The sequence below is a fragment of the Oncorhynchus mykiss genome, chromosome 12, assembly GCF_057628025.1.
Source record: "Oncorhynchus mykiss isolate SJ-2025 chromosome 12, ASM5762802v1, whole genome shotgun sequence".
NCBI classification, from domain to species: Eukaryota; Metazoa; Chordata; class Actinopteri; order Salmoniformes; family Salmonidae; genus Oncorhynchus; species Oncorhynchus mykiss.
Window position 1 is genome coordinate 14,199,072 of NC_143033.1, and position 27,850 is coordinate 14,226,921.

Sequence of the window (27,850 nt, forward strand, 5' to 3'; positions counted from 1 at the left end):
GTGGTCCTACTGAAATTATTTTTAAAAAATACAAATTTCGCATTTTAAAGTCAATTTTATTGCATTTAGTACACAAAACACAGTCAATCAAATAAACCTTTGTTTCATTTTTAATAAAACAATACTATTTTGACATTTTCTGAGAAAAAAAGTGCTTACAGACTATTGTCTCAATAAATACAAGAACATTGAAGTCTTGTCTCCCTTAGTCCCTTCGTAAACACAGGATCCTATTCCTCACTGACTCCACTCCACAGCCAAGACACAAAGTTACAGTTTCACACAACCTCCCTCTACCCTGCCAGTCAGGCTGGCCAGCCACAGACGTCTATATACATATCATATCCCCAGTCCGCTAACTGTCACTGTACCACATCTCCATTTCAACCCATAGAAGTGAAGCACACAGGCTGGACCACTGTAGAAGATAAAAGCTGACGGACATGGATCCTGCACAGACATAAACACTAAATTGCTGACAAAACAGCTGTTTAAACATGTAATGTGACATGTATCGGTCTTTCAGTCCTTAACCACTGGGGGAAGACTTATCTGTTTATACATTGCAGATCTACCTCTCTCAAACACAATGTGATTGTTCAACATTTAAAAGAGTTATGTTCATTTCAAAAGTCCCACACGGGTGTTACAGTAATAAAATCATCATTTTAGACAACTACAATTTGGAGCTTCAAATGATTGAACTGTCCATAACAATAGATTGTAATGTATTTTTGCACAAGAGCATTGGAAATTCAAATCACACCAAATAAATCATATTTCAATATTTTCACCAGTACAGATTGAAAGTTACACCTTTCCCCAAAAAAAGGTGTAATAAAAAATGATCCTAATAAATGTGTTTTTTTCTCTCTGTGAATTTGAGTGTTTTACCTCAGCTGCTTGAAAATGATTGATAATTCAAAACAACCAAATGACGGTTTTCTCATCATGTAGAAGATAAGGCACACAATCTATCCTCATCTGAGGCTCATATCCTTTACAGAAGGCTGCTGATGACAACGTATTAAAGGGACATTTAAAATGTATATTCCATCCTCTCCAGCACATTATATAAAATTGCACATTTCTATGTTTTGTAGTAAAAAAAAAAAGATAGAGGGAAATAAGTGATACCAATGACATCATCACTGTGCATCGTGTAATTTTAACCAATTATGAGTAGGCATTGCCCACTAATCGTCTACTAATTGGTTGATGATGTCATTGGAAACACTTCCTCTACACACCTCATTTTTTACTACAAAACATAGAAACGCGCACTTTTCACATACAGTTGAAGTCGGAAGTTTACATACACCTTGGCCAAATACATTTAAACTCAGTTTTTCACAATTCATGACATTTAATCCTAGTCAAAATTCCCTGTCTTTGGTCAGTTAGGATCACCACTTTATTTTAATAATGTGAAATGTCAGAATAATAGTAGAGAGAATGATTTCTTTCAGCTTTTATTTCTTTCATCACATTCCCAGTGAGTCAGAAGTTTACATACACTCAATTAGTATTTGGTAGCATTGCCTTTAAATTGTTTAACTTGGGTCAAATGTTTCAGGTAGCCTTCCACAAGCTTCCCACAATAAGTTGGGTGAATTTTGGCCCATTCCTCCAGACAGAGCTGGTGTTACCAAGTCAGGCTTGTAGGCCTCCTTGCTCGCACACGCTTTTTCAGTTCTGCCCACAAATTGTCTATAGGATTGAGGTCAGGGCTTTGTGATGGCCACTCCAATACCTTAACTTTGTTGTCCTTAAGCCATTTTGTCACAACTTTGGAAGTATGCCTGGGGTCATTGTCCATTTGGAAGACCCATTTGCGACCAAGCTTTAACTTCCTGACTGATGTCTTGAGATGTTGCTTCAATATGTCCACATAATTTTCTTTCCTCGTGTCGCCATCTATTTTGTGAAGTGCACCAATCCCTCCTGCAGCAAAGCACCCCCACAACTTGATGCTGCCACCCCCGTGCTTCACGGTTGGGATGGTGTTCTTCGGCTTGCAAGCCTCCCCATTTTTCCTCCAAACATATAACTGCGTACTATTGTGTGTACAGAACAACATGGTACCTTCAGGCGTTTGGAAATTGCTCCCAAGGATGAACCAGACTTGTGGAGGTCTACAATTTTTTTTCTGAGGTCTTGGCTGATTTCTTTTGATTTTCCCATTATGTCAAGCAAAGAGGCACTGAGTTTGAAGGTAGGCCTTGAAATACATCCACAGGTACACCTCCAATTGACTCAAATGATGTCAATTAGCCTAACAGAAGCTTCTAAAGCTATGACATTTTCTGGAATTTTCCAAGCTGTTTAAAGGCACAGTCAACTTAAGGTATGTAACCTTCTGACCCACTACAATTGTGATACAGTGAATTATAAGTGAAATAATCTGTCTAAACAATTGTTGGATATAGTTTGTTAACAAGACATTTGTGGAGTGGTTGAAAAACAAGTTTTAATGACTCCAACCTAAGTTTGTAAACTTCAGACTTTAACTGTATATTGATGTTGGGATGGTGCTGGAGTTTAAAAAAAAAAACATTTCCCTTTAACGAACAGCTGATTACCTGATGATTTCATACAACATCAATACTAACAACTGTGATTTAAAAATTCGTATTCGTTTTTAGTTCATAGCAGATTCCACACCTAAAACTGTCAGTTATTTTGCATTCCTTCATGGTATCATCACAGAGTGAAAGAGGAGGTTTCTTACCTCAGTGTCCCTTGCCCAATCCCTTGCCGTTTTTTTCTCCTCATGAGTAAATCTGACCACACATGAGGGTGTATTCCTGTTAGTCTGGTCCCATCACTCCCTTCAGAGGATGGAGAGAAGAGACGTTTCAGTCGATTTCTGCACGCACAGAGAGCTCATAGTCGAGTTGAATGTATCTTGACAGTGAATAAGTCCCAGTTAGGAAAAGGAAGGGCTCATGTCCTCCATGACAACAATAGGTGGAATATATAATCATGATCCTGTTCATAGAAAAATAGTTCTCTCGCTCTCTCTCTCTCTCTCCGTCTGTCTGTCTCTCTGCTTCGGTCTCTCTCTGCCTCGGTCTCTCTCTGCCTCGGTCTCTCTCTGCCTCGGTCTCTCTCTGCCTCGGTCTCTCTCTGCTTCGGTCTCTCTCTGCCTCGGTCTCTTAGGCATCTTGAATCTTGATCCTCTCCGTAAGTCTTCATGTTTGACCTCTGGGGTCGAGTCGGCAAACGGAGGTTGCTGATAGGAGGTCAGGGGTGATGGCGGCAGCATCCGTTAGTTAGCGGCTGAGGGGTAGCTGGGACAGCGACATTGCTTGATGGGGGTTCAGGCTCTGTGTCGCTAGGACAGAGAATGGGTGGCCTGGTGGAAAAGAAGAGAGGGATATACATAAAATATCAAGACGGAGGAGCAGTAGAGGGACACACTTAACATATCAAGATGTAGGAGCAGTAGAGGGACACACTTAAAATATCAAGATGTAGGAGCAGTAGAGGGACATACTTAAAATATCAAGATGTAGGAGCAGTAGAGGGACATACTTAAAATATCAAGATGTAGGAGAAGTAGAGGGACACACTTAACATATCAAGATGTAGGAGCAGTAGAGGGACATACTTAAAATATCAAGATGTAGGAGCAGTAGAGGGACATACTTAAAATATCAAGATGTAGGAGAAGTAGAGGGACACACTTAAGCACAGTATTTGTATTATTGTTAGCGCTCGAGTGAGATTTCCAATGTGTTCATTACAAATGGCAAATAAACAGAAAACTTGGGACTTGAACTATTGACACAGCAAAACACGGTCAATAGTTCAAGTCTTAGAAAAAAGGCTCCCAAACGGGTTATTCGGCTGTCCAGACCCCTCCTCTGTGTCTCTCTTTATGTCTTCATCATGACCCTTTTTTTTTCTAACAGAGGAGACGTAAGGATGAAAGGACTGAAAAGACAGCCGGAAGACGAGGGCTTTGTGATGATGTAGTAGACAGACTAACCTATGTAACACTCACTGTCGATGTATCCGTGCAGGGCCACCATGCGCGCCCTCTCAGAACTTCCAAAGGGGGAGTAATGCAGGTCGTCAGGCAGTGAGGGGTGCATCCGGGACTGGGGGTGGCCTTGTGGGGGTCCGCTGTGCTGGGGGGTATGCTTTTTGTGTCTTGCTCTGCAGTTTTGAAACCAAACCTATGAAAATGCAATGTTACCAGCCGTGATGTGTCTGCAGCTATATTCTCAATGTTTTAGGACCATTATTCATGCACTAACTATGCCACCTAGCATACGCTGTTATCCAAAGCAACTCACAGTTGCTTTACAGTGCAATCGCTAGCATTGCTTTGAGACGGAGTAAACAGACAGTCACCTGTATGACTCTCCTGCTTAGACCAGTCATGTCTGCCAGTTTCTGCAGGGTCTGTGCATCGGGGTTGTTGTCCTGCGCAAACTGAGTCTGCATCACCTGGGAATTATAACAGAGTTTTACAAATGTATGACCTCCGTCGCTGTTATTTTTATTCTACATTAGCTAATTGTTCCGTATCAGCTTCCATTTTTCATATTACTGCAGAGATATACGACAGCGAGCCCATTGGAATGAATGAGACACCAAACCACATCTGACAATGTAACCAACAACGACCATTAGAAAGTTAATAAGACAGTGAAATCACTTTGTGAAGTCATGATCATTCACTATTGACTTACTATTAGAAAGAAAACTGAGGAGACAGGGACATGAGGGAACCTCTCTGTGACTAACCTGCAGCTGCTCAGCAGTGAAGGAGGTGCGTGCTCTCTTGGCAGGCTTGGGTTGGCTGTCCTGCTCTGACGGCACTGCCCCCTCCAGAGTGATGCCACTACCTGAGACACCACGGCACAGAGAGGGGGAGAATGAGAGGGAGAAACATCGAAAGAAAGAGACCAACAGAAAGGGACATGAGGCAAAAGCCATATTTAAAACCAGTGTTAACAGGGTTATACAGAGTGTTATAAAACTACATACAGTTGAAGTCAGAGGTTTACATACACCTTAGCCAAATACATTTAAACTCAGTTTTTCTCAATTCATGACATTTAATCCTAGTCAAAATTCCCTGTCTTTGGTCAGTTAGGATCACCACTTTATTTTAAGAATGTGAAATGTCAGAATAATAGTAGAGAGAAGGATTTCTTTCAGCTTTTATTTCTTTCATCACATTCCCTGTGGGTCAGAAGTTTACATACACTCAATTTGGTAGCATTGCCTTTAAATTGTTTAACTTGGGTCAAATGTTTCAGGTAGCCTTCCACAAGCTTCCCACAATAAGTTGGGTGAATTTTGGCCCATTCCTCCTGACTGAGCTGGTGTAACTGAGTCAGGCTTGTGGGCCTCCTTGCTCGCACACACTTTTTCAATTCAGCCCACAAATGTTCTATAGGAATGAGGTCAGGGCTTTGTGATGGCTACTCCAATACCTTGACTTTGTTGTCCTTAAGCCATTTTGTCACAACTTTGGAAGTATGCTTCGGGTCATTGTCCATTTGTGACCAAGCTTTAACTTCCTGACTGATGTCTTGAGATGTTGCTTCAATATAGCCGCATAATTTTCTTTTCTCATGATGCCATCTATTTTGTGAAGTGCACCAGTCCTTCCTGCAGCAAAGCACCCCCACAACATGATGATGCCACCCCCATGCTTCACGGTTGTGAAGGTGTTCTTCGGCTTGCAAGCATTCCCCTTTTTCCTCCAAACATAACAATGGTCATTATGGCCAAACAGTTCTATTTTTGTTTCATCAGACCAGAGGACATTTCTCCAAAAAGTACAGTCTTTGTCCCCATGTGCAGTTGCAAACCGTAGTCTGGCTTTTTTATGGCGGTTTTGGAGCAGTGGTTTCTTCCTTGCTGAGAAGCCTTTCAGGTTATGTTGATAAAGGACTCGTTTTACTGTGGATATAGATACTTTTGTACCCGTTTCTTCCAGCATCTTCACAAGGTCCTTTGCTGTTGTTCTGGGATTGATTTGCACTTTTCGCACCAAAGTGCGTTGATCTCTAGGAGACAGAACGTGTCTTCTTCCCGAGTGGTATGATGACTGCGTGATCCCATGGAGTTTATACTTGCGTACTATTGTTTAATAGATGAACGTGGTACCTTCGGGTGTTTGGAAATTGCTCCCAAGGATGAACCAGACTTATGGAGGTATACAAAAACATTTTCTGAGGTCTTGGCTGATTTATTTAGATTTTCCCATGATGTCAAGCAAAGAGGCACTGAGTTTGAAGGTAGGCCTTGAAATACATCCATGGGTACACCTACAATTGACTCAAATTATGTAAATTAGCCTATCAGAAGCTTCTAAAGCCATTACATCATTTTCTGGAATTTTCCAAGCTGTTTGAAGGCACAGTCAACTTAGTGTATGTAAACTTCTGACCCACTGGAATTGTGATACAGTGAATTATAAGTGAAATAATCTGTCTGTAAACAATTGTTGGAAAAATGACTTGTGTCATGCACAAAGTAGATGTCTTAACCGACTTGCCAAACCTATAGGTTGTTAACAAGAAATTTGTGGAGTGGTTGAAAAAACGAGTTTTAATGACTCCAACCTAAGTGTATGTAAACTTCCGACTTCAACTGTACATGTAACAATATGACAGGGATTATACAGCTACATACATATAACCATACAGAAAATATATTGGAAAGGGACAACTACTGTACTATGTCAGAGAGCAGGATCTAGACTAGTTCTTAGCAGTGATATATATCTCTATACAGATATAAACAGTGCATTCGGAAAGTATTCAGCCCTCTTGACTTTTTCCACATTTTGTTACATTACAGCCTTGTTCTAAAATTGTTTCATAGTTTTTTCCCCCATTATCAATCTACACACAATACCCTATAATGACAAAGCAAAAACAGGTTTTAGACATTCACAAGTATTCAGAACCTTTACTCAGTACTTTGTTGAAGCACCTTTGGCAGCGATTACAGCCTCGAGTCTTCTTGGCACACACCTGCTTTTGTATATATCTTCTCTGCAGATCCTCTCAGGCTCTGCCAGGTTGGATGGGGAGTGTTGCTGCACATGTTCGAATCGGGTTCAAGTATGTGCTCTGGCTGGGCCACTCAAGGACATTCAGAGACTTGTCTTGAAGCCACTCCTGTGTTGTCTTGGTTGTGTGCTTGGGGTCGTTGTCCTGTTGGAAGGTGAACCTTCACCCTAGTCTGAGGTCCTGAGCACTCTGGAGCAGGTTTTCATCAAGGATCTCTCTGTACTTTGCTCCATTAATCTTTCCCTTGATCCTGACTAGTCTCCCAGTCCCTGCCGCTGAAAAACATCCCCACAGCATGATGCTGCCACCTCCATGCTTCACCTTAGGGATGGTGCCAGGTTTCCTCTGGATGTGACGCTTGGCATTAAGGCCAAATAGTTCAATCTTGGTTTCTTCAGACCAGAGAATATTGTTTCTCGTGGCCTGAGAGTCCTTTAGGTGCCTTTTGGCAAACTCCAAGCGGGCTGTCATGTGCCTTTTACTGAGGAGTGGCTTCCGTCTGGCCATTCTACCAAAAATATCTGATTGGTGGAGTGCTGCGGAGATGGTTGTCCTTCTGAAAGGTTTTCCCATCTCCACAGAGGAACTCTGGAGCTCTGTCTGAGTGACCATTGGGTTCTTGGTTGCCAACTCTAGGAAGAGTCTTGGTGGTTCCAAACTTCTTCCATTTAAGAATGATGGAGGCCACTGTGTTCTTGGGGACCCTCAATGCTGCAGAAATCAGAAAAATTCCCCAGATCTGTGCCTCGACACAATCCTGTCTCGGAGCTCTACGGACAATTCCTTCGACTTCATGGCTTGGTTTTTGCTCTGACATGCACTGTCAACTGTAGGGTCTTACAGGTGTGCGCCTTTCCAAATCATGTCAAATCAATTGAATTTGCCACAGGTGGACTCCAATCAAGTTGTAGAAACATTTCAAGGATGATCAATGGAAACAAGATGCACGTGAGCTCAATTTTGACTGTCATAGCAAAGGTCTGAATACTTATGTAAATAAGGTATTTCTCTTTTTTATTTTTTTAAACATTTGCAAACATTTCTGAAAAGCTGTTTTCACTTTGCCATTATGGGGTATTGTGTGTAGATTGATGAGGGAAAAACATATTTAATCCATTTCAGAATAAGGCTGTAACGTAACAACATGTGAGAAAGGGAAGGGATCTGAATACTTTCTGAATGCACTGGGTATCCAACACTTTAACAACATGACCTAGACTGACCAGGTGAATCCAGGTGAAAGCTATGATCCCTTATTGATGGCACTTGTTAAATCCGCTTCAATCAGTGAAGATGAAGGGGAGGAGACAGGTTGAAGAAGGATGTTTAAGCCTTGAGAACATTGAGACATGGATTGTGTATGTGTTCTATTCAGAGGGTGAATGGGAAAGACAAAACATTTAAGTATATATAAATATATACGACTAGGTAATAGAGCGCCCAATCACCACTCTCGGCAGCCCGTTTGAGGTTCTCCACCATGGTGTCGTAGTGGATCCTGCAGAGCACCTTCTCCTCCACCAGGCCAAACTCCTCCCCCGTGGACAGCTGCCTCTTGCAGGAGAAGCAGGCAAAGCACGCCAAGTGGTAGGTATTGCCCTTGGCCCGACGCACCCAGTCGCTGGAATATATCTGGCGTCCACACTGGTCACACTTTGTACCGAACCTACTGTGTGAGAGAGAGAGAGAGAGAGAGCAGAGAGAGAAGAGAGAGAGAGCAGAGAGAGAAGAGAGAGGAGAGAGGGAGAGAGAAAGAGAGAGAAGGAGCGAGAGAGAAGAGAGAAGCGAGAACCGAGAGAAGAGAGGGGGAGAGAGGGAGCGAGAGAGAGAGAGAGAGAGAGAGAGAGAGAGAGAGAACGAGAGGAGAGAGAGAGAACGAGAGGAGAGAGGGAGAGAGTGAGCGAGAGGAGAGGAGAGGAGAGAGAGAGAGAGAGAGGAGAGGGAGAGAGCGAGAGAGCGAGAGAGCGAGAGAGCGAGAGAGCGAGAGAGCGAGCGAGAGAGAAGAGAGAGAGAGAGAGAGAAGGAGCGAGAGAGAAGAGAGAAGCGAGAAGCGAGAGAAGAGAGAGGGGGAGAGAGGGAGCGAGAGAGAGAGAGAACGAGAGGAGAGAGAGAGAGAGAGAACGAGAGGAGAGGAGAGAGAACGAGAGGAGAGGAGAGGAGAGGAGAGGAGAAGGGCTGTGGCATTAATACTCTGCTATGAAGGACAAAAAACCTACAGAAAAAAGTCAAGGTGCAGTCAGAAGTTATTAAATATGTCAACTTTACATACAGAATATGACAACGGTTATAGGTGAATTGAACTAGCAAAATCCATGCATTTAAATGGATGCACAATGTTAAAAGCAACATTCTGACTGAACGAAAGCTTTCCTTTTATACTTACAATACCATCTTGATTGAGTGAGCTGTTTTGTCTTGTAGTAATGTGGTGCCTGCCTGTATTTCCTTAAACCTTTACATTAACAATATATGTCATTTAAAAATAAATATATTTTATTAATATTTTTTGGGGTCAATAGATACCCAACATAACAACAGGAGGGGTTGTGTTCCATTAAAAATCCACCGTTTCCAGCTACAATAGTAATTTACCACATTAACAATGTCTACACTGTAGTTCTGATCAATTTGATGTTATTTTAATGGACAAAAAAATTTGCTTTTCTTTCAAAAACAAGGAAATTTCTAAGTGACCCCAAATTTTGGAACGGTAGTGTAAACACAGTATAAACACCAGGTTTTTGGTACAAAGGAATAATTAAATACAAAGCTAGTGTAGAAGAAGAAAGACGATGATATGCACACACACACACGCACACGCACACACACACACACACACAAACGCACACAGACGCACACACACACAGACGCACACACACACACACACACACACGCACACACACGCACACGCACACACACACACAAACGCACACAGACGCACACACACACAGACGCGCACACACACACACGCACACGCACACACACACACACACACACTCATCTGTGTTGTGTCATAGAGTCTGAGACAGACACGCTGTCATGTTAGATTACTGCTTTGTTTCGCTGTCCTCTACTCAACACACTGTATTGTCATCAAAGAGGGCAGTAGATAGTCTGTTTAAAGTACACAATACACTTTGGAATGGTTTCACAGAGGCTTTTGAAAGCATGCTGTGTGTATTTGTGCATAATGAGTTGTATCCACTTTAGTTGTGTCCATTAGCAGCAATATCTGTAAACTGGAGATGCATGAGCTACAGAGTACCAAGCATTTTAAGTGATCAGGCCAGGGAAGGAAGGAAGGGGCTTGTGTGTGTGTGTGTGTGCGCGCTTGCTACTATAGCTTATTAATTTTGGTCTGTCGGAGTTGAACACCATTCTTTCCCAGGGAAAAGGCTGAGACATCTTGCCAGCCAGAAAGCCAGCCAGGCAGGTCTGTAGAGTCAGTCTCAGACCCTCTCTTGACCTCACCACGTAATTTCTTAGTGGACAAAGCCCAGACTACATCTCTCTCTGCACTGGAGCCAGTAGAGCTTGGAAGCCACACTCATTACAACTAATTCAGCTCCATGGTATCATCCTGTAACTGGGATAGGTTGACGTCCAACTGGCACCCTATTCCCTATATGGTACACTACTTTAGACCAGGGCCCTATGGCACCCTATTCCCTATATGGTACACTACTTTAGACCAGAGCCATATGGCACCCTATTCCCTATATAGTACACTACTTTAGACCACAGCCCTATGGCACCCTGTTCCCTATATAGTACACGACTTTAGACCAGGGGCCATTTGGGACGCACCGTGTACTCCTAGAAAAAAAAGGTGCCATCTAGAACCTTAAAGGACTTTTCGGCTGTCCCTATAGGAGAACCATTTGAAGAACCCTTTTTGGTTGCAGGCAGAACCCTTTTGGTTCTAGGTAAAACTATTTTGGATTCCTTCTACAGAGGTTTCTACATGGAACCTGAAATGGTTCTACCTGGATTCAAAAAGGGTTCTCTTATGAGGACAGCCGAAGAACACTTTTGGGAGATGCTGCCTGCTGCGAAATCAGTCTGCTGCCTGGTTTGCTATGATTGGTGATTGGTCATTACTACAGCCCTTCTCTGTCTGTCTGCCAGTTCAAATAAACTAAGGCCTGATCTCTCAATACCCTCTTTTATGGTGTTGATATGACACATCTTAACCAGGCCATAAACTATCAAATAAATGTAGTACTTTGATTGTACTTTAGATTGTAGTATGTGCCCCTTTTTACATTGTAAAGAAAGGAAATTCATATGAGCACCACAATGCATACTTCACCCATGCTCTACCAAGGTTTTCCAGCACACAGCTTTGACCTACTACAGTAGCTATGTTGGTATATTGTACATGTACTTCTAGGCAGGTTGCTTAGGATTCAAAACCTTCTCAAACAGCCTAATTCATACTCTTCATAGGGATAATGGACTTTACAGTGTCCTGCTATTAAAATAATATACAGTATATACACACTAGTGTTCAAAAGTTTGGGGTCACTTAGAAATGTCCTTTTTTTCCATGAAAACATACAGTTGCAAAATCAGTTGCAAATCAGTTGCAAATCAGTTGCAAAATGAATAGGAAATATAGTCAAGATGCCGACAAGGTTATAAATAATGATTTTTTTATTGAAATAATAATTGTGTCCTTCAAACTTTGCTTTTGTCAAAGAATCGTCCATTTGCAGCAATTACAGCCTTGCTGTCAAGTTGTCAATTTGTTGAGGTCATCTGAAGAGATTTCACCCCATGCTTCCTGTCGCACCTCCCTCAAGTTGGACTGGCTTGATGGGCACTTCTTACGTACCATACGTCACAACAGCTCAGTAGGGTGACCGTGCTGGCCACTCCATTATAGACAGAATACCAGCTGACTGCTTCTTCCCTAAATAGTTCTTGCAGAGTTTGGAGCTGTGCTTTGAGTCATTTTCCTGTTGTATGAGGAAATTGGCTCCAATTAAGCGCCGTCCACAGGGCATGGCATTGCAAAATGGAGGGATAGCCTTTCTTCTTCAAGATCCCTTTTAGCCTGTACAAATCTCCCACTTTACCATCACCAAAGCACCCCCAGACCATCACATTGCCTCCACCATGCTTGACAGATGGCGTCAGGCACTCCTCCAGAATCTTTTCATTTGTTCTGCATCTCACGAATGTTCTTCTTTGTGATCCTAACACCTCAAACGTAGAATAGTCTGTCCATAACACTTTTTTCCAATCTTCCTGTGCTCATTTTGAGCCTGTAATTGAACCCACGAATGCTGATGCTCCAGATACTCAACTTATGTTATCACAGCTGAAAACTGTTGTCCTGATTAAAGAAGCAATTAAACAGGCCTCCTTTAGACAAGTTGAGTATCTGGAGCATCAGCATTTGTGGGTTCGATTATAGGCTCAAAATAGCCAGAAACAAATAACTTTCTTCTGAATGGGATGCTGGCCTTCTAGGAGGAGTTGCAAAGAAAAAGCCATATCTCAGACTGGCCAATAAAAATAAAAGATTAAGTTGGGCAAAATAACAGACACTGGACAGAGGAACTCTGCCTCTAGAAGGCCAGCATCCCGGAGTCACCTCTTCACTGTTGACGTTGAGACTGGTGTTTTGCGGGTACGATTTAATGAAGCTGCCAGTTGAGGACTTGTGAGGTGTCTGTTTCTCAAACTAGACACTCTAATGTACTTGTCCTCTTGCTCAGTTGTGCACCGGGGCCTCCCACTCCTCCTTCTATTCTGGTTAGCGCCAGTTTGCGCTGTTCTGTGAGGGGATTAGTACACAGCGTTGTACAAGATCTTCAGTTTCTTGGCAATTTCTCGCATGGAATAGCCTTCATTTCTCAGAACAAGAATAGACTGATGAGTTTCAGAAGAAAGTTATTTGTTTCTGGCCATTTTGAGCCTGTAATCAAACCCACAAATGCTGACGCTCTAGATACTCAACTAGTCTAAAGAAGGCCAGTTTTATTGCTTCTTTAATAAGAACAACCGTTTTCAGCTGTGCTAACACAATTGCAAAAGAGTTTTCTAATGATCAATTAGCCTTTTAAAATGATAAACTTGGATTAGCTAACACAACGTGCCATTGGAACACAGGAGTGATAGTTGCTGATAATGAGCCTCTGTAAGCCTATGTAGATATTCCATTAAAAATCCACCGTTTCCAGCTATAATAGTCATTTACCACATTAACAATGTCTACACTGTAGTTCTGATCAATTTGATGTTATTTTAATGGACAAAAAATGTGCTTTTCTTTCAAAACAAGGACATGTCTAAGTGACCCCATACTTTTGAACGGTAGTGTATGTCAATCCTCCAGTCCATATTACCTTCAGGAGGAAAATCTTCTTCAGAAAGTCTTCCCCCAGCCCTCCTCTCAGCCCTCCTCTCAGCACCCCCCAGCCCTCCTGTTAACCCTTCTCTCAGCCCTCCTCTCAGCACCCCCCAGCCCTCCTGTTAACCCTTCTCTCAGCCCTCCTCTCAGCACCCCCCAGCCCTCCTGTTAACCCTTCTCTCAGCCCTCCTCTCAGCACCCCCCAGCCCTCCTGTTAACCCTTCTCTCAGCCCTCCTCTCAGCACCCCCCAGCCCTCCTGTTAACCCTCCTCTCAGCCCCCTCTCAGCACCCCCCAGCCCTCCTGTTAACCATCCTCTCAGCCCTCCTCTCAGTCCTCCTCTCAGCCCTCCTCTCAGCCCTCCTCTCAGCCCTCCTCTCAGCCCTCCTCCCAGCCCTCCTCTCAGCCCTCCTCTCAGCCCTCCGCTCAGCCCTCCGCTCAGCCATCCTTTCAGCTCCCCCAGTCCTCCTGTTAACCCTTCTCTCAGCCCTCCTCTCAGCCCTCCTCTCAGCCCTCCTCTCAGCGCTCCTCTCAGTGCTCCTCTCAGCTCCCACCAGTCCCCCTCTCAGCCCTTCGCTCAGCCCTCCTCTCAGCCCTCATTTCAGCTCCCCCCAGCCATCCTCTCAGCCCTAAACGTTTTGTGGATACATTTTGGTATATTCTGGGAATTCTGTAATCTGGGGTAGATCATCGCTGAGAGAGCTATGTTTGATTGTGCATTACATGGAGGGAGGTAGCTAGGTCGTTGAGAGGCCTATACTGTTGAGCATGATTAGAGGGTATCTGCAAGATTGTTTAACATAAACATATTATTGAGCGTGGGAAAAGTCTTATTAAATGTCCATGTTTTTTCTTCAGCAGACACCCTACTATCAAATCATAGACTCTTTCAATGCATCACAACAACAGCCTCTGTTTGTAGTCATCAGGACCAGTCTGAAATTAACATTTTAATCACAGAAGGTTGATGGCACCTTAATTGGGGAGAACAGGCTTGTGGTACTGACTGGAGCAGAATCAGTGGAATGAATACATACATACATACATACATACATACATACATACATACATACATACATACACACATACACACACACACACACACACACACACACACACACACACACACACACACACACACACACACACACACACACACACACACACACACACACACACACACACACACACACACACACACACACACACACACACACACACACACACACACACACACACACACACACACACACACACACACACACACACACACATACACACATACATACATACATACATACATACATACATACATACACACGGAAGCAACACTTTTACACATTATCATGCCGAAACATGAGGTGATGGCAGAGGATGGATGGCACAACAATGGGCCTCAGGTTCTCGTCACAATATCTTATGTCTGCCCATACCATAACCCCACCGCCACCATTGGGCACTCTGTTCACAACGTTGACATCAGCAAACCGCTCGCCCACACGAAGCCATACACGCTGTCTGCCATCTGCCTGGTACAATTGAAACCGGGTTGAATCCGTGAAGAGCAGACTTCTCCAGTGTACCAGTGGCCATCGAAGGTGAGCATTTGCCCACTGAAGTCGATTACAACGCTGAACTGCAGTCAGGTCAAGTCCATGGTGAAGACGACGAGCACACAGATGAGCTTCCTTGAGACGGTTTCTGACGGTTGTGTAAATCCACAGTTTCATCAGCTGCCCGGGTGGCTGGTCACAGACGATCCCGCAGGTGAAGAAGACGGATGTGGAAGTCCTGAGCTGGCGTGGTTACACGTGGTCTGCGGTTGTGAGGCCGGTTGGACGTACTGCCAAATTCTCTAAAATGAAGTTGGAGGCGGCTTTTGGTAGAGAAATTAACATTAAATTATCTGGCAACAACTCTGGTGGACATTCCTGCAGTCAGCATGCCAATTGCACGCTCCCTCAAAAATTGAGACATCTGTGGAATTGTGTTGTGTGACAAAACTGCACATTTTATTGTCCTCAGCACAAGGTGCACCTGTGTAATGATCTTTGATAAGGCCAGAATATCAAATACCAGAATAAATGATCTAATGAATCTGTCTCTTCGCAGCAAAATCTGCAGAGCTGCAATTGTTGTATGCCCCGCCCCATATATATAACATTCTGTTGGTGGCAAGAATTTTGTTTCATAATTAAAATAGAAAAAGTGTTGTTTTAGTGTATCACTTCACACACCATTGTTGCCATGGAATCGGTACATCAAAAGTCTCCCTGTGTTCACTTACCTCCCTGACTTCTCCTGACAGACAATCTGACATCGCTAGTCTCTCGTTCCTCTATCCAGGTCTGGTTTCACTCATGGCTTGCTCCTCTCGGTTTCTAGGGAGACCTCATCAAGGCCTGGCAGGAAGAGGGCGGGCAGCGGGGCGGGCCGATGAGGAGGGTTGGATACATACGGCAGCTTGCCCCTCACACACACTGTCGCCTCTAACCCCCATGCTCGCCGTTGCCTCCCCTGCAACACGGCAGGGCAGACGGCCACTCAGGTTACCATGTCAGCATCTCAGGGTGCCCCTGATTAGCGGTGCTTTGCAACTTCCTGTGTGGCCTGCGGCTCACAAACTGCTCACGGCTTGCAGGCTGGCTGGCTGTTTTTCTGTTTCGGGGCCTGGTTAAAAGAGAGGGTTTAGGTACTACAGCGTGTGCTCTGTCCTGTACCCCCTCCGCCCCCTGCTCACTCCTACCACCACCCCCCCAGGCAGAGTAAACCCACACTGATTTCCTGCTATTATGCCCCATTACAGCAGCTGTCAGTCCAGAGCCAGTTGAGAGACTGACACAAACGATAAATATCTCCTTGTTTTTCTGTCCAGGGCCAGAATGTAAGGAGGAGGCCCTCGGTCTGGTTTGCTCTGTTCCTCTCAGAACTCACACCAGTCATCAATCTTTTCTATAGCAGGTTGGTTGGTTTCTGGTTCAAACCAGTAAGGTTGAAAGGATTCAATCAACCCACTGTGGATTCACCTGACCAATCAATGGCTACGATCCTCATACACAAACCAACCCCACATTCGGGGATGCTTTTGGTCCCAACCGCAATAGTGTCTTCTGAAAGCTGATTTGGTTCTGGGTGCCGAGATTACAACCACAACAATGACATACCTCACTGGTATTGTACGGCTTTGAACCAAGGCGCATTTCGCAATATAAAATCCTGAATTTCATATTTCTTATAATCCTCCCACTGTAGGGAATAGAAGATGTTTGAGGCTAAATGGGGAATGGGGCCTTATGATGTCATGGGGAACGGGGCCTTATGATGTCATGGGGAACGGGGCCTTATGATGTCATGGGGAACGGGGCCTTATGATGTCATGGGGAATGGGGCCTTATGATGTCATGGGGAACGGGGCCTTATGATGTCATGGGGAACGGGGCCTTATGATGTCATGGGGAACGGGCCTTATGATGTCATGGGGAATGGGGCCTTATGATGTCATGGGTCACGTAGAACATTATTATTGTGTAGCACAATACAGACAATTTCCACGTTGTAAAAAAAAAAGACACCTCAATGATTGACAGCTGGACTAGAGTAAATAAACAAAGGTCTACATAAGCAGGTTCCTATGGCGCACACGCACACACACACACACACACACGGATGTGGATCAGAACCACATACATTTTTTCCCTTAGCGCCTGTTTGAACAGGAGGCCCAGAGACACATAGTGAGTGTGTGTGTGTGTGTGTGTGTGTGTGTCTGTATTTGCGTACGAGCACATGTGTGTGGTGTGTGGGTCAGTGTCTGTGGAGTGTGTGTGTGCGTGTCAGTATATGTGCAAGCATGCATGTGTGTGGAGTGTGACAGGAATCACGTTCAGAAACACATTGACCCGGGCTAGGCTGGGGGCTTTAATTGCGGGTGATTATAAACCTCAGACCAGTGGCTCTGTATAAGGTTACCATTAACAAAACACCAGGCAGACCCAACACACCGCTCTGAGCTGCTGAACCCTTACAGCATAAACCTCACCACCCCAGGACACACACACCCCCAACAAAGCCTACTCCCTTCACCACCCCAGGACACACACACCCCCAACAAGACCTACTCCCTTCACCACCCCAGGACACACACACCCCCAACAAGGCCTACTCCCTTCACCACCCCAGGACACACACACTCCCAACAAGGCCTACTCCCTTCACCACCCCAGGACACACACACCCAACAAGGCCTACTCCCTTCACCTCTCCATGACACACACACACCCAACAAGGCCTACTCCCTTCACCACCCCAGGACACACACACCCCCAACAAGGCCTACTCCCTTCACCACCCCAGGACACACACACTCCCAACAAGGCCTACTCCCTTCACCACCCCAGGACACACACACTCCCAACAAGGCCTACTCCCTTCACCACCCCAGGACACACACACCCCCAACAAGGCCTACTCCCTTCACCACCCCAGGACACACACACCCCCAACAAGGCCTACTCCCTTCACCTCTCCATAACACACACACACATGCCAATGTGTCCACTGACTGTGGCTCAACTGTTCACACACACACTGATATGCCAATGTGTCCACTGACTGTGGCTAAACTGATCCCTAGCCTCAACATTAGTGTCAGGCTCCCTCTCAGGCTTGGAACCATTAAAGCCCTTTCACCATGTCCACAATAATACATTAGCCAGCCAATCACATTCTTCCTCTAGTTATATTACCAACATGCCACCATACTCTGTGTCTGTCTCTCAAATGGAAACCTATTCCCTATATAGTGCACTACTTTCGACAAGAGCCCTATTCCCTATATAGTGCACTACTTTCGACAAGAGCCCTATTCCTTATATAGTGCACTACTTTCGACAAGAGCCCTATTCCCAATATAGTGCACTACTTTTGACCAGAGCACTATAGGCCCTGGTCTAAAGTAGTGCACTATATAAGGAATAGTGCTCTGGTCTAAAGTAGTGTACTATATAAGGAATAGTGCTCTGGTCTAAAGTAGTGTACTATATAAGGAATAGTGCTCTGGTCTAAAGTAGTGCACTATATGTGTAATATACACTATACATGTAATAGTGTGCCATTTGGGACACACATCTTGCATCAATCTCCAGGAAAAATGTATCTGTATGATGTGGAATTATTCCGGAGGAAAATAAATACAACTAGAAAGGACCCGTTTACAGCGTTAATAAGGGGACTTATGAAGGAAAATTATGGAGAGTTCTGTGGGTTTCATGGTGTTCGGTGCTGGACTCCTCTTTCCTACAGCAGATGGTCATATCTCTTACAATAATATATGCCTACAGTTCTCTTCAACTGCTTTTTTGTTAAAGCTTTTGAATATCTTTTTGAACACCATAAAACGAAGCCGGCTGTCATGTGATTGGCCACTAATTATGAAGGAGAAATGCTGGACGTTCTGTGAGTAGCATTGTATTCAGTGTTGGACTCCTATTTCCTACAACAGATGGTTGTTTTTCTTCAAAATATACAACTTTACCAGATAAAGGTAGCAACAACAACAACAAAAATGTATCTGGAAAACTTGTCATTAATCGGAAAAAATATGTAAATGTGCATATTTCAACATATTGGTGATTAATTATTAGATTACAGGCAATGTTATCCTGCAATTATCAGATGTTTTTTATATAGGGCCGTGCTCAGCTGTAAATCAATTATATCTGTGGTTCATATTCTGAACAATAACGAGTGAACCGAACAATATGTAACAATTTTGAGCCATAAGTGATCAACATCAACATGAGTTATTATGGATAAACTCTATGTGATAATCTGAAGAGAACTCTGACCAATCAGCACGGCTTTGAACGTTGCTAGGTTTCTCATGGGCGTGGTTAAAAACAACTTGTAGCATATGTCCAAATAACATTATCTCTATCAAATAAGAAGCTATAGTCAGGTCGTGTTTCACATTGATCCTGCATTATGAGAGATGCATTCAAATATATACTCAATATTAGTATTAGTAATATTTTGTAAACATATTACACATCTATCATATTGAAAATAAAAACAGTGCATTCGGAAAGTGTTCAGACCTCTTGACTTTTTCCATATTTTGTTATGTCACAGCCTTTTTCTAAAATGGATTAAATTGTTCGTTTTTTTCATCAATCTACACACAACACCCCATAATAACAAAGGCAACTATGCGTGGATGGCAACAACAGAGTCACAGCGGTGTAGAAGGGGAGGGGGGGGGGGGGGGGCAATGCAAATAGTCTGGGTAACCATTTGATTAGCTGTTCAGGAGTCTTATGGCTTGGTGGTAGAAGCTGTTTAGAAGACTCTTGGACCTAGACTTGGCACTCCGGTACCGCTTGCCGTGCGGTAGCAGAGAGAACAGTCTGGGGTGGCTGGAGTCTTTGACAATTTTTAGGGCCTTCCTGGATGGCAGGAAGCTTGGCCCCAGTGATGTACTGGGCCGTTCGCACAACCCTTTGTAGTACCTTGCGGTCAGAGGCTGAGCAGTTACCATACCAGGCAGTGATGCAACCAGTCAGGATGCTCTCGATGGTGCAGTTGTAGAACCTTTTGAGGATCTGAGGACCCATGCCAAATCTTTTCAGTCTCCTGAGGGGGAATAGGTTTTGTTGAGCCCTCTTCACGACTGTCTTGGTGTGCTTGGACCATGTTAGTTTGTTGGTGATGTGGACACCAAGGAACTTGAAGCTCTCAATCTGAGCCACTACAGCCCCATCGATGTGCCTTTTACTGAGGAGTGGCTTCTGTCTGGCCACTCTACCATAAAAGGCCTGATTGGTGGAGTGCTGCAGAGATGGTTCTCCTTCTGAAAGGTTCTCCCATGTCTACAGTGGAACTCTGGAGCTCTGTCAGAGTGACAATTGGGTTGTTGGTCACCTCCCTGACCAAGGCCCTTCTCCCCCGATTGCTCAGTTTGGCCGGGCGACCAGCTCTAGGAAGAGTCTTGGTGGTTTCAAACGTCTTCCATTGAAGAATGATAGAGGCCACTGTGTTCTTGGGGACCTTCAATGCTGCAGACATGTTTTTGGTGCCCTTCAGCAGATCTGTGCCTCGACACAGTCCTGTCTCTGAGCTCTACGGACAATTCCTTCGACCTCATAGCTTAGTTTTTGCTCTTACATGCACTGTCAACTGTGGGACCTTATATAGACAGGTGTGTGCCTTTCCAAATCGTGTCCAATTAATAGAATTTACCGCAGGTGGACTCCAATCAAGTTGTAGAAAATCTCAAGGATGATCAATGGAAACAGGATGCACCGGAGCTCAATTTTGATTGTCAAAGCAAAGGGTCTGAATACTTATGTAAATAAGGTATCTGTTTTTTATTTTTAATACATTTTCTAAAATGTCTAAAAGCCTGTTTTTGCTTTGTCATTATGGGGTATTGTGTGTAGATTGATGAGCAAAATGTTTTGTTTCATCCATTGTAGAATAAGACTGTAATGTCACAAAATGTGGAAAAAGACAAGGGGTCAGAATACTTCCTGAAACCGCTGTATGCTCATGTTTACAATCCCTGGATGTATTCTTCATGATGTTAATCTGTTTAGAAATTACAGTAACACATTCTCGGTTGACATTGACTTATGTTAGTTCTGTAGTTTAAGGCTCGATGTTGATTTGATAGCTGCTCTACATGCCTGCATGCTGTGGCACAACACAGGTCTTGTTGGTGTTCAGTTCTCAATAGTTATACTGTGCTACAGCCAGACTCTGTGAAGGGTGATGATGAAACATCTTGTGAAGCATCACTTCACATTATTAGCCTAACACTGAAAATAAACCTTGACAGCTTCCATTCATGCCCTGTGTTGAGGACTCTGTAATCATACATACAACATGAGACTTGACTTCTTAGCTTTAGCCAAAGAGTGTTATTCTCACGCTGCAGTGCATGCATGCATGCATGCATGTATGTATGTATGTATGTATGTATGTATGTATGTATGTGTGTATGTGTGTATGTGTGTATGTGTGTATGTATGCATGTATGTATGTGTGTATGTATGCATGTATGTATGTATGTATGTATGTATGTATGTATGTATGCATGTATGCGTGTATGTGTGTATGTATGTATGTGTGTATGTATGTGTGTATGTATGCATGTATGTATGTATGCGTGTATGTGTGTATGTATGCATGTATGTATGTGTGTATGTATGCATGCGTGTATGTGTGTATGTATGCATGTATGTATGTATGCGTGTATGTGTGTATGTATGCATGTATGTATGTATGTGTGTATTTACAGACCTTTGTAAATATTGTGTAAAATGTGTTATATGAATGAAGCTGGTAAAATGTAGCATATCATAAAAAAATATAACAGCATTTAAAGCAATGAAAACAATTATGTTTTTACATATTGTATGTGTGTCAATTAATGTGGTAAAATATGAAACTGAACAAATAGCATTCAAAGCAATGATGAATGGTGCTATTGTGTGTAGAAACTGTAGAAAGGGTGTATGACAGCATGCTATAAGACAGTGGTTCCCCATCTTTTTCAGTTACAGTACCACCAACTGAATTTTGATCTGCCCATTGTACCCCTGAAGTACCCCCCTCATGTGCATTTTACCAGTAGGCCTAAGTACCGCCTGTGGATAGACCAAGTACCCCCAGGGGTCCTAGTACCCATGGTTGGGAACCACTGCCATTAGAAAATAGACAAATACATGGTAGTCTTCCAGGTAGCACCAGTTAGAATCATTATAATTTACTGTGAATATTTTCTTGTCGTTTGTTACAATTAGACAATCTCTCAAAATCATTGATTTGTCTGGATTTCTAATTGGTCATAACTCATACATGTTCTGAGTATTATGTTAATCTATTTACTGGCCTTTATTGGCCCAAAGACACTAACAAGAGGTTAGATAACAATCGAATAACAAATAGTATCCCATATTACAATCAGATGAATCAGTTGATCTCACTTTCTTTTTTAAATCAAAAGACTAGCTGAGCTGACGATCCATTCAAAACAATAACAAATTGTTCTTGACTTGCCTAGTTAAATAAAGGTTCCTATCAAAAATATTAAAAAATAATAATATATTGGCGTACAATCACTTGATTTAAAACGTGTAAACCTATACAAATTAAGTCCGTGGTTTAATAATAGTGTCTTATCATCATTATTATTGATGATGAGGCATCGGTGTTGTTGATAGGTCTATTACTTCAAAATAATATTAGGCATTTTGCAATTGTTTTGTTGTTGTTGTTTTATAAATTGTATGATTTAATACATTTTAAATTCAAAACTGTATGGTAAAGAAGTAGTCTGCATTGATCGTATTTTCATCTTGAGAATGCATGTAGGCCTCTATATCCCAGCAATGTATAATTCCTTCAAAACACATCTCACTGCACCCTGCATATTTAAATCCTAAATAATCAGAATCAAAATGATTTTGTAACACCTCAATATTTAGGCCAACGGTGTAGCCTCAACGATGGTCCTCGTAAAACTTAACCACAGTTAACTCCAACCCCTATCGTGCTCAAGCTTTGTATACCCTTTTAAAACATTGACCCATTAAATGAGACAACCCGCAGCTCACTATTGCATCGCCACACGCAAAGGAGTCAGATTTTCATTTGGCAGGCAGCCGCAAACCTCAATAATATTTTGAAAGCAAAGTAAAAAACTTACCCTACCTGAAATAATCCATTTTACAGAAGATCTCTTTGTTTTTGATGTAACAGCTGTTGTGTTGACGCAACGACGTCCGGCAGACAGAACACTCCAGACACCTCACGTGCCAGATCAAGTTATTCACCTGCAAAACAAAACAGTGATAAAAAAAAACCCGCTGAAATAATTATAACAATAGTAATAATAACAATAACACATTAATATTCTGTTGGTATCTATCCGGTATCCAAACTATCCGTTTCATAATATTTCTCAAATATTATGCCATGGATTTGTATTCAAATTAATGAATCGAATTGTAGCCAATAATAACACAATAAATAACAGTAAAATAACATATATTCATTTAGGCTATTCTCCCGTTTGCAATGAATTAATTTTGTTCCCATAAAAAACATCCATATCTTATTTGGTATTTTGGTGGTGCTACAAAATTAGTATGACATTTCTGATGTTTCCCTCTGTCCGGTAACCTTTAATTCGATATTTGATTACACATATCATAGTTCAATTGGCCATTTGACTTCAGCTAGATTGTGCACACACAGGCTACATGCAGACTATGCAAAATTGTTGACTATTGTTTGATTTTACTATTGCCGTTAAAGTTAAAATAATTCCTAAACCGTATATTCTGTTGAAGGATAATTCAGATGTTATAAACAATACAATATATTATAATTGTGTTTTTTTCCCGATGTTTGTCACCGAACTAAGTTAAGTTAAATATCAGTTAAATATTAGCATTATGTTATTCAAAAATGATTCTATACTTCGTTCTCCGTGTAAGAAAATGGGTCTAGAATAGATGATTTAACAGACAAACAAATTACAGCGAGTTTTGGTGGAGAGTGGACCATTTGGTCTGTTTACCTTTATGATCAGCTATAGGCTAATATTACGACAAAAATCACATGCATCAAATATCATTTTGCTTGAGGTTTTCTGAGTATTTTTTTTAAAAAGAGAAGCAAGCAGACATGTTCATATAATTGAAAGATAAATAGCCTTGAAAATAACCTATTTCAAGATTATTATGGTTGATGCATTTCATCCCGTCGATTCCTGATATGATAATTTCCACATGCCTCGTTTCCATATATAGACAAATTGAGACAGATAGCGGACTAAATGATCTTCGTAGTTTAGTAACACACTTTCTGCATCTCTGCAAAACACACCCAAACAGTTGTTTTTACTTGGAAGCACGCGAGTGCACGCAAGGCTGGGAGGTCTTGATGTGAAATTGAAAGACAGAAAAAACAACGATTTATGATACTGGCCCATATATCTATGGCTACTGTCCTGTCCTATGTTTAGAATATAATTGTATGTCCAAACTGGTTCTTCAGGAACCCCAAATTATATTTGCTTTTCATATTTTGGAGTATGCTTTAAAAAAATATTCATATTAATATTTAAACATTTCCTACGGAAGATAATGTAGCCAACATGGATGTAGACTATCGCTTGTGTCAAATACATCAAACATATTTGAAAGTTGTGAGAAAAAAAAAGAAAAAAAAAAAAAGAAAAAAGGGTTTTTAGATGTTTACATTTGCACACACTCTTGCATAGGCAAAAACATGCGCACTCCCACCTTGAGAAGGTATCTGTCCAGGATCTCCAAACCGCAGCTCGCGCACACGTTCTTCCGGGTGGACAGCACCGAGGAGGCGGTGGAGGTAGGCGAGCAGATAGATGGAGTAGAGGGGGGACTCGGGGAGGAGCGCGTGTTCGATCGGTGGGATTCCCCATTCTCCATGTTCGATCGGTGGGATTCCCCGTCAGAGTGAGACTGCACGATAAACAAGACAATAATAAGGACATGGATAGGTTGTAAACACATCTGGGCCATCATATTTAAAATATTCCAGCCTACAGGGTGCCTTCATGACCCGAGACATGCTTAGCCTAAGCATCTTGAGGGTCACATATCAGGGTCACCAAAAACTGACATAGGCCACATGCTTTATGGTTTAGATAATACTTTACAGGCAATTGGACAATTAGCAATAACATGACAATTTACGCATGGCAATAAAACACTTAGCTTCAGATGCCATAATAATAACAGCATTGCAGAAATTGAAAATAAGGAATAACTTCTTACCATGACGTGTTCTGCTTCCACACAGCGCGAGGCACCCGGTGCACTCTGCTGCATTCCTGGAGAAATGACCTACAAGACAAGGTTTAACAGCAAGAAATCGAAGTCAACTCGCGGCTAAAGTTCCTTCCATCTCCAGCCATGAAATCATTGAGAGACATTGCAGCCCGGCAGCTATATAAAGCGTCCAGACAATAATCCCGATTTCAACTGTGGTAGGCTATTTTGGGCCCTGCAACAAAAGCCCCAGTTTTAATGAAGCTATTTCACTTAACCCATGCCTCTTAAAGTAATCGTATTTTCCTCACAATCCAGAGAAACGAGAAAAAAAACGACCTGCAATTACAAATAGCTTGAAATGCTCATGATAAGAGGGACTCCGAAGTGTCAATTTCAACTGTCAATCAGAAAAGGTGGCCACCCAAATAATTGCAAATTTGATTTGTAATGGCAGTAATTAAAATCGAATTCTTCTCTGGCGAATTGGCATGTTGAAGAGGGTGGACTGCAAATCACACTATTCATAATAGACGCGCGTGCCTATTCCTTGCGCAGCTGATCTTTGTACACAACCAGTGATTCCTGACTCCACTTTAAGACACAAAAAACCGTTTCAGTTAAGAAAGCAACATGATGACAGCAGACAGAAGATTAGCAGTAAGATCCCAGTGTAGTCTATACAATATCAACGAACAATGTGTAATACTTTTTATTACGCATATATATTTACACACAGAATATCATTGTATAGCCTAGTTTTCGTCACATTACCTGTTTTGCGGGAATTCCTTCGGATAAAAACTGATCTCCCTCTGGTAGAGGGGCCAAGACCTCATTTTTCCAATACATGAAAGCACTTGGTATTCTGATATAGCTTAACGTAGGTTGAGTTCGCTTCCCAAACTCAGCGCTTTGAACTGATTTCTCTTTCATGCAAAAAAGTTGAGCGTCAATGGTATCATCCGTGCCATAGATCTTCGGGGTTAATACACTTCTATGTTGCACCCACAGCGTGTTTTCCTTCTACACAACGATCGACGCAACGGCCTCCCAGCACACACGCGATATAAAGCATAAGACGTTGTTCTAGCCCACCTATATGAAGGAGCTCTTGGGTGTTGCGGACGGACCGGCAAGTGGAGATTGCTCTTCAGAACGCGTTATTTAGAACACTTAGTAAAATTATTCCTTCCTCTTTGTTTTCCTCCGTTAGGGATGGACTTGCTGTCTACAGGAAGTGGATGGGTTGGCAGGTTTGCGCCAGATCGGCAAGAACGCGAGACAACTAGAGCAAGGCAGGGTACCGTCTCTCCAAGCGCAACTCATCTGAAGTGAAAGTTTAGTTGCGCCCCTTGTTTGGAGGGGGAGGGTAAACTTGTTGTATCATGCAAAGGTATAGGCTATACGGCTCATGTACACGAACTTTCTGATAGAGCACTGCTATGATGGAGCTTTTTTTCCTCAATTGTCAATTTTTGTTAGTAAGAAATAACCAATTTAAAAATGAAAGTAAGTCTGACACTGGATAATGTTGATTCAGGCTTTTTTATTTAGGGTTAGTTGAAAAAACTATGTAGGTGTTGATTTGTATTATTTCGACCTATTATGTTAGAATTTCACAATATATAAGTAATCTTATATATAATATATATATATATATATATATATATATATATATATATATATATATAGTTAGGCTATATATACTTTGTAGTATTTTACAAAGTTGACATCAAATCACACCCAAACATAAACAATATGAATGAAATACATGTATGACCCTTGATCACAAGATCAAGTAATCCATATGTCTGTCTGGAGATTATTTAATTAAATATTTGTTGTAAACTTATTTAAAAGTGGATAGTCTTGAGAAACATAGCACTTCATCGAATCATTGTTTTTCATTTTGCTAAATTAAAAACACAATTATGCACCGTAAATAGTTAAGGTTTAATTATTCATGTTATACATTTATTATATTGCATTCTTGGAGTTTGTGAGACTAAATAGACATAAGATTTCAAACGAGACATACATTTATTATTAAATGAGTTGCTTTTTTGATTATTATTGTTATCATAGGGGTTCATTTACTATCGCTGATTAGAAAAAGATTAAACTAAACGTACATGTTTGATTCTGCAAGAGGATCTATTGCAAATTTGACACAAAATAAATAGACATGACATCTCATTCTCACTCCAAATATATAGGCTTTTTAATCCAATAATCTAATAATATATCGAGGGCGAATCTGTAGATGCTTTGTTTAGCTATGAAAAAGACAACTTAAATGGAACACAGCCCTGCAGCATCAAGCAGCAACTAGCCTTATAGTTAATGTATACATGCTTGAAATGATCGATAATCAGGACAATATACAGACCAAGGTTGACCAGTTTGAGACCAGCGCGCATCTGGAATATTGGCGGTACATCTGCCACTGTCATGGACCGCAATGAAGGCGTTCAAAATGAGCACCAAGAGTTTAAGATGTTACCAAAGCTGTTTCGATCATCAGGGTTTAGCTATAATTTCACTGTACATTTGTTTTGTATTTTTTAAAAGCAAAGCCTAATAACTGATCCAGTCTGGTAATTCAGTACGTTTGAATGAAATGATCTC

General features: G+C 42.1%; 1 protein-coding gene across 5 annotated transcripts; it reads right to left on the bottom strand.

The window, feature by feature from the left end:
* Positions 1 to 35: 35 nt before the first annotated feature.
* LOC110536992 (LIM/homeobox protein Lhx6) lies at positions 36 to 26,550 on the bottom strand. 5 transcript variants are annotated; one of them, XR_005034878.2, is made up of 9 exons: positions 25,994 to 26,550; positions 25,226 to 25,294; positions 24,713 to 24,910; positions 23,115 to 23,236; positions 8,492 to 8,712; positions 4,759 to 4,859; positions 4,363 to 4,458; positions 3,995 to 4,164; positions 36 to 3,358 (listed from the first exon to the last, which is right to left on the bottom strand). XR_005034878.2 is itself a non-coding variant. In XM_036936962.2 (9 exons), the coding sequence occupies exons 1-9, from the start codon at positions 26,153 to 26,155 to the stop codon at positions 3,276 to 3,278; spliced, it is 1,239 nt and encodes a 412-aa protein (XP_036792857.1). In that variant the 5' UTR covers positions 26,156 to 26,550; the 3' UTR covers positions 36 to 3,275. The 5 variants fall into 5 exon arrangements, 3 of the variants coding, with proteins under 3 accessions (XP_036792857.1, XP_036792858.1, XP_090047889.1); XM_036936962.2 differs by having other exon boundaries at positions 3,995 to 4,184; positions 8,492 to 8,709; XM_036936963.2 differs by having other exon boundaries at positions 4,010 to 4,184.
* Between the last annotated feature and the right edge of the window lie 1,300 nt (positions 26,551 to 27,850).